The sequence below is a fragment of the Echinops telfairi genome, unplaced genomic scaffold, assembly GCF_000313985.2.
Source record: "Echinops telfairi isolate 266 unplaced genomic scaffold, ASM31398v2 ScPeMD7_7419;HRSCAF=8457, whole genome shotgun sequence".
Lineage (NCBI taxonomy): Eukaryota > Metazoa > Chordata > Mammalia > Afrosoricida > Tenrecidae > Echinops > Echinops telfairi.
Genome location: NW_022111319.1, coordinates 954679 through 963122, shown reverse-complemented (window position 1 = coordinate 963122; position 8444 = coordinate 954679). Strand labels below are relative to the sequence as shown.

At 35.8% G+C, this 8444-nt stretch overlaps 1 protein-coding gene across 1 annotated transcript in view; it reads right to left on the bottom strand.

The window, feature by feature from the left end:
• The window catches only part of RPS6KA6 (ribosomal protein S6 kinase A6), a 198090-nt gene that overhangs the window by 105221 nt on the left and 84425 nt on the right, over positions 1–8444 (bottom strand). The window contains exons 6-8 of the mRNA XM_004714129.2: positions 6964–7070; positions 6638–6675; positions 46–188 (exon numbers count right to left, since the gene is read on the bottom strand). Coding sequence (XP_004714186.2) covers positions 46–188; positions 6638–6675; positions 6964–7070 — 288 coding nt within the window. The remainder of the gene's footprint in view (positions 1–45; positions 189–6637; positions 6676–6963; positions 7071–8444) is intronic.

Genomic DNA, 8444 nt, shown 5'->3' with positions numbered 1-8444 from the left:
AAAAAAAATTTTTAGGCATTATTAAGAAAAAACATCATTACTTACCATAAGTACACCAAAGGACCACCAATCAGCACTCTGGGAATGGCCTCTCCTATTTACTACTTCAGGAGCCATATACTCTACTGTCCCACAAAATGAGTAAGCCTTCTTTTCTTGATCTACTGATTCCTTGCTGAGTCCAAAATCTGTAATAACCACATTACAAAAATATACTTGAAAAAGTTCAAGAAATAAACATAAAAACACTATTCATGAATATAGATTGCTCAGCTTAGTATCTTCAAAGCACATGCCCTCAGACCTGCACTAGTATAGATTATATCAGACTGTCATATTAACCTAAACTTTAAAAGACACTAAGGGGTCCGAGGTGGTTTAGTAGATTTCAGGTTTGGCTGCTAACCACAAAATCAGCAGTTCAAACCCCCCAGATGTTCCATGGGAGAGAGAACAGGTTTTGATCTCTTAAAGATTTATAGTCTTGGAAGCCTACAAGGTCACTATATGGTCGCTATGAGTCAGAATTGACTCAAAGTCAATAAGTTAGGAGTTTGGTTTTGGAGAAGATGACACAGACAAGTTAATTTTTTATTGCTATTGTTGTTAGATTCCATCAATCAGTTCTGATAGATAGCCACCCTATGCACAACAAAATAAAACACTTCCCAGTTGTGTTAGGTGGGTCCACTAAGGAAACAAATCCGGGGACACTCATATATGTGTAAGAAAGGGCTTTATATCAAAGAGCAATTGTATATTGAGAAAACATCCCAGCTCAGTCCAGATCAAGTCCATAAGTCTGATACTACTCCATGAGACTGATACTATTCCATAATTCCATCTTTAGACTCACACAGCAACAAAAATGTTGCCCAATACAGGAGGATCATAGGCCAGTGGATGAGAAGTCTTGTGGATCCAATGGTGGTGAAAGCAACTCAACACTGGCATGGGTCTCCGCATTGCTCCTGCAGCTATCCATGTGGCTTATCAACAGGAAGGTGAAGCAGAGAGAGAGACTCTCGCAGGGCTCAACAAGTCTTTATGGCTTGTAAATAGTAGGGTGAAGCCCACAAGGAGGCATTATCAGGCTATGACCTGATTGACAGGCTAAATTCCATCTCTTCAGGTTATTTACCAAGTTGACATGAAATTAGATAACCATCACAGACCACACCTTGTCATCTTGACAGTTTTACACAATTATTTAGCCATACATAATTTTTAAACAAAACAATGTCATATCTGTACCTAACAGGATAAAACTAAAATGCATATAACTCAAAATGTCAGCCTCATTTAAACATAATATTCTGTAAGTAAACAAAACAATATTCTATATCTAACAACTGCAATTAACTGAACACCTACACCATAACCCTATAATCCTATGTACACATTCCTCCACCTATGAAAGTTTGTAAGTCAGCCACTTCATGCCTTTATCCTCCCCATTTTGGGTATCCAATTTCTATCCTCCCCATTTATAGCAACCCAGTATTCTGAGACAAGCATGTTCTCTGATGTGAAGAATCTTCATTCCAATTAGAACCATAAGCAAAGTCAAACCAGAGCAGGTTGTTCAAGTCAGCAGCAATATGCACCACTTCACAGGTTCAAAAATCTCATCTTCATCTGGTCGGCTTCTGGGCAACTCAATGTGGCCTTGCTTAGCCTCACCAGGGTGCCCATTGGCCGCCTCACCTTTTGTCTATGGGCCCCATCACAAATTTTCAAAAACCTCAGTCCCCTTGGGCTAGGCCATGAACTCCAGACCAGCCAATCACTCTCATCTTCTCCTCTAGTAATTGAGAATGAGGTCTGTGTGTGTCAGTGGCCAGATTCAACCCGCCTCTCTATTACTGCTTTTCTCCCACTTCCACGTAACAATTGAATCCAGGTGGTCACGGAGCAAGCATTGCAGACTGCCTGCAGACTCCCTTTAACGTTCAGTCCTAGAGAGGAGAACTCCTTCACGGCTCTAGATTTTTCCAGCTTCAGGCACAACCAGTAGTTCAAAATTCAAATAGCCAAAGGGTTCTTTGTTTGTTTGTTTGTTTTCCTTCAGTGTATCAACAGCCACCTAGGCAAGTCACTTTGAATGAAAATCTCCTGAATAAAGTAGAGGTGAGGCTTATCTTTTCAGAGCTTCCTTTTTGGCAGGTGTGTTCTAACTTATTTAAAGGTCCAATTTAATGCATGAAGGCATGTAGGCTTATAAACTCTCTATTTTTCACTTCTCAATAATCATTTCTACCACACATTTCAATAATAGGCAAAAGAAATCAGTATAAACCTAGTGGAGCCAGATCCTACACACATTCTTAAACGTCAATTTCAATCTATAGCTAAACTATCCCATTCATATCCAAAATTGCTGCAAACCAGGACCAGGCCTCTATCAGCCATTTTACTAGGCAGCATGGACTCTGCCAGAGATTCAAGGGGACATTTCGCCCCGAGTTCAAATTTTACATTTATCATATCCATTTCGCCATTTCAAACAGGAATGAAAAAAGACAACTTCTGGGAATCAAAATCTTTACTTCGCATATGGCTTTTCCAGAAAACAATGGAGTAAACAGGGTAGCCATATCTGAACTCTGTCTAGCCAAAAAACAACTATCATGAGGCAGAGGTCAAACAAGCATCCACTCTCCATCTTTATAATGTGTTTCTCTACTACCCCACTCCCAAGATACCATAATGTGTTAGGCAGGTTGACTAGGGAAACACATCCAGGGACACTCATATGTGTAAGAAAGAGCTTTATATAAAACAGCAATTGTATATTGAAAAAACATCCCAACCTTGATCAAGTCCAGAATTGATCCTACTCCGTAAGTCAAATACTAGTCCCTAAATCCCTCTTCAGACTCATGTGATCACAAGCAATGATGCTCAATGCAGGAGGATCACAGGCCAGTGAGTGAGAAGTCTTGTGGATCCAATGGTGGTGAAAGCATTTCAGCGTTGGCGCAGGTCTCCACACGGCTCCTCCAGCTGTGTGGCTCTTCAACAGGAAGGTGATCCAGAAAGAGGTTCTCACAGGGCTCAGCAAGTCTTTGTGGTGTGTCAATAAGAGGATGAAAGAAGAGAGAGAAGAAGTTCCCAGAATCCTCCTCATGAGACAGTCACACCCACAAGGAGGCATCATCAGGCTGTGACCTGATTGACAAGTTAAATTCCACCCTTCACTTTATTTACCAAGTTGACATGAAATCATGCAGCCATGACACCAATCCAGTGCTACATTACGATTGATCCTAGACTGAACCCATTAATAAAGGCACTGTCTCGATCCATTCTCCTTCAGAAGACAGATTGGTTTGTCCTTTTAGCAGTCCATGGTACATTCAATATTCTTCGTCAGCACCACAATTCAAATGCATCAATTTTTCTTCAGTCTTCTTTATTCAATGTCCCACTTGCGCATACACATGAAGTGACTGAAAAGACCACGACTTGGGTCAGGCATACTTGAATTCTGAAAGTAACATCCGTACTTTTCAATATTCAAGAGCTCTTGTGCAAGCAATATATCCAAGGCAACACAACTTTTGATCTCTTGATTGATGCTTTCAGGAGCATTAATTGTAAATTCAAACAAGACAGTTTCAGTCTTTTCTCCATTTATCATGTTAACTATTGGTAAACAAGTAAGTGTAAGGATTTTTGTGTTCTTTACATTGGGTTGTAAACCTTAGTGAAGGCTGTAATCTTTGATCTTCATCAGCAAGTGCTTCAAGTCCTCCTGACTTTCAACAAACAAAACTGTATCATCTACCTATAGTAAGTTTTTAATAAGACTTCCTCCAATCCCTATGCAAAACTCTTCTTCATATAATCAAGTTTATCTGATCATTTGCTCAGCATATAGATTGAACAAGTGTGCTGAGAGGATATAATGCTGATGCACACTTGTCCTGATTTTAAACCTGCCTCTTGATCCATGTAGAATTTCCTCAGAAGCACAAGGAATTGTTCAGGAATTCATATTTTTGTCAAGACAATCTATAGTTTGTTATGATCCACACAGTGAAATACCTTGGAATATTCAATCTAATAAAAGTAAACATCTTTCTCGTATTCTCTGCTTTCATCCAAGATCTATCTGACATCAGCAATGCGATCCTTTGTTCCATTTCCTCTTCAAAGTCTGGCCTGAATCTTTGGCTGTCAATGTCATTGTCACTGTCAATGTACTTCTGCAACTCTTGTTGGATGATATTCAGCAAAATTTTACTTGAATGAGAGATCAGTGATGTTGTATAGTTTGAGCATTCTGTAGGATCACCTTTCTTTGAAATGGGTACAAATATGGATCTCTTCCAGTCAGTTGGCCAAGTAGCTGTCTTCCAAATGTCCTGGCATAGATAAGTGCTTCCAGAACTTCATCAGCTTTATGAAACATTTCAATTGATATTCCATGAATTCCTAGTGCCTTATATTTGGCTAATGCTTTCAGTGAAGCTTGAACTTATTTCTTCTGTATCAATTGTTCCATCCTGGAATGGTGGAATGTCAACTAGTTCTTTTCAGTATGGTGACTCTATATATTCTTTCCATCTTCTTTAGATACTTCCTGCATCATTTGATATTTTACCCATAATCTCAATAACGCAACTCAATGCTTAAATTTCTCCATGAATTCTTTCAGTTTAAGGTATATTGTTTGTTCTTCCATTTTGGTTTTTTAACTCTAGGTGTCTGCATATTTCATTATAAAATTTGGCTCTGTCTTCTCGAGCTGCCCTTTGAAATTTTTTACTTATCCCTTTGACTTTCACTTTTTCCATTTGTCTTAGTAACTCTACGATTAAGAGCACTTTTGGAGTCTCTTCAGATGTCCACTCTGAGCTTTTATTTTAAATGACTTTTTGCTTTCTTCATGAATGATGTTCTTTATGTCCTCCCACAGGTCATCAGGTTTTCTATCATTAGCATTCAATACATCAACCTGTTCTTGAGATGTTCTCAAAATTCAAGTGACATAGACTCAAGGTCATATTTTGGCTCACATGGATGTTTTAATGTTCTTCAGCTTTTACCTGAAATTAAATATGACAAATTAATAATTTGTTCCACAGTCATCCCCTAGCCTGATTTTAGCTACTGATAATGAGGTCCTCCATAGTGTCTGCCAACAGATGGAGTCAAATTGGCTTGTGTGTATCCCATCTAAAGAAATCCATGTGAATATTCACCTTTTGTGTTGTTGAAAAAGGTTATTTCCTATGAACAAATCATTGGTCTTGCAAAATTCTATCATACAATCCCCAGCTTTACTTCTCTCACCAAGTCCATATTTTCTAACTACTCTTCCTTCCTGTTTGTTTCTAACTGTTCCATTCCAATCAATAATTATCAATGCATCTTGATTGCATGTTTGATCAATTTCAGACTGAAGATGTTGGTTAGTGCATACATTTGAATAATAATCGTATTGATTGGATTTCCTTGAAGGCAGATAGATATCATCCTATCACAGACAGGACTGTACTTCAAGATATATATTGAAATGTCCTTTTGATAATGAATATAGTGCCATTCCTCTTGATTTGAGACATTCCCGGTAGAGTAAACCATGATTTTCTGATTCGAAAAGGGCAATACCAGTCCATCTCAGTTAACTAATGCCTAGGCTATTGATATTCATGTGTTCCGTTTAATTTTTTATGAATTTGATATAAATTCTAATTTTCTTAAATTCACACCTCACAGTCCAAGTTCTGATCATTAGCAGAATTTTGCAGCTGTTTATTCTTACCTTAAGCTGTGCTCCATCAGCAAATGAATTCCCTGAATGCTTCACTCCTACAGGCTTTACCCGCATCACTGTGGCCAACTCCACTTCAGAAATGTAGCACCTCCTTGGTCATATTTCCACTTCCCTCTGACCCCAAGGGCCCATCCTCCCAGCATTATCTCAGACAAAGTTATACTTCCATTCATTAAAATGTGGAATTATACACAGATATATAAAAGTTAGTATATAAAAAATATGATAAATTGCAAGTTTGTAATTATATTACATAGCTTAATTTCCTAGGATAGACAATATTCATATACTGCAGTTTTGTAAAATGGGGGATCCTGGGTGATATGCACACATGACTTCCCTGTACTACTTTTGCAACTTCTTGTGAGCCTACCATTCTTTCAAAATAATTTGTAAGGATATATTAAGGATACTTTATGCCTAAAAGTGTTATGAAGATTAACATAATACATTACACATAATGAAACATAAACAAAACAAAAAAACGTATTTGCAAATAAAAAGCTAATTAAACTTCATTTAATATACATGATTTAAAAGTTTATTATGGACTATATTTAAAATGCTATGACTATTAATAATAAGTCATTCAACCTAGACAAAATCGATGATGTACATTACCTAGAAAATCAAATGTCAATTCTTAATTAGAATAATGATTGTTTTTCTAAAATTACAATTGGAATATATTAAGCCTTATCTTACTTAAACTTTAAATGAGCTTCAGCTCTCTAAATAAGTAAAATACAAATAAAAACCAAGAAAAATTAATAAAACAGGCTGAGACAAATATGTATCAAACTGAATAAAAATATAGAACTATGGACTTAAGGTATAAGAAAATGTACATACCTGTTAATTTGATATGTCCTAGTTCATCAAGCAAAATGCTGTAAATCAAAATTGACACTCAACAAGATGGAATATAATAGTTTATATGAAATATTTAGATAACAATAATAAACTTATAATAGAACAATATATTTAAAATATCATAAAAATTTTAATTTAGAACCAATTTGTCTATTGTGATGATGACTATGCATGGTTCTTGCAGATAACTATGTAATTCATATTTAATTTCAAATAATCCTCAAGATAAACAATTTATAGAGAATGCCAAAAGAAGTTACATAAGTACAGATAAACAGGAATACATAAGGAGAACAAAGCATTACTTTTCTGGCTTCAGGTCTCTATATACAATTCCTAATTGGTGCAGATGATCCAAAGCTAGGGCCAGTTCTCCGAGGTAGAATTTCACATCTTCCTCTGTAAACAGAACCTAAAGTGAAATAAAATTTTATCATTTGAAATTTATCTTATTAGTAAATAATTTAAAATTTTGATTCTTTAAAAATCAGTGGGCAGACGTAGGACATTGTAAGACATGACAAAATAATAATTTATAAATTATCAAGGGTTCATGAGGGAGGGGGTTGCGGGGAAGGAGGGCAAAAATGAGGAGCTGATACCAAGGACTCAAGTAGAAAGAAAATGTTTTGAGAATGATGATGGCAACAAATGTACAAATGTACTTGACACAATGGATGGATGTATGGATTGTGCTGAGTTGTACGAGCCCCCAATAAAATAATTTTTAAAAAATCAGTGGGCAGATAAACCTAGGTTAAACATATGAAAATATGAATAATAAAGTCTTAATTATAGGCATAATTATAAGACATAACAGAGATTTCTAGACAGATGAAACTAACCTCATTAAAAATGCAATATTACACATAATTCTAAAGCCATTTCTGACCTCTGGGGGTAGTTTCAGGCCTCTTCTGATAGTGAAGTATATGAGTTCAATGGCACTATATTCCTCAAGTTTTTTATCCCATAAAAATAGAGCTGCTATGATAAAATGAAGAGAGTCCTGGACTTAGAATTAGCAATGTAACATTGTACAAGTCACTTGGATCTCAGTTTCTCAGTCTATAAGATAAGGATAAAAGATAATAATGTTTGCTGTATCTTCCTAACAAGCTTGCTGTAAGAATGAAATTAGATTAGGGAAGAGGGACAAAGCAATGTAATCTGTAAAATGCTATGTGTGCAACTAAGGTATTTTTATAGGTTTATGTCTGTTGATGTCATAATTGAGGACTAATTTACATATACAATGGACATTAGATATAATTGCTAGGATTTTTCAAGGGAAAATCGTTTTTCTTGAAATTCATTTTTCTCATTAACGAAACCTCTCTGTTACTAGGGAGATTCAAACTCCAAAAAACGGCATCTTACAACCCACTTCCGATTTGAAGTTAAATCCACTCACTGCATAACACACTACAGATTCAATCTATCTAAAGAAACTAAAAATCATAACTAAAAATAACTTTTCACACCTGATCTACTATTAAAAGTGATCTATAGAAAAACAAAGATTGCTCATTATTTAAGTTTCAGGAAAATTATTTTGATTATAATAAGAAAACTGCATAATAACATTATGATCCCCTGATAATTTTTTTTTACTTTTCATATTCCTATTAAAATATCATTTTATTGGGGGCTCTAACAGCTCTTATAACAATCCTTACATGGGGCTGTACACTTTATTTATTTATTTATTTAAACATTTTATTAGGGGCTCATACAACTGTTATCGCAATCCATACACACATCAATTGTGTAAAGCACATTTGTA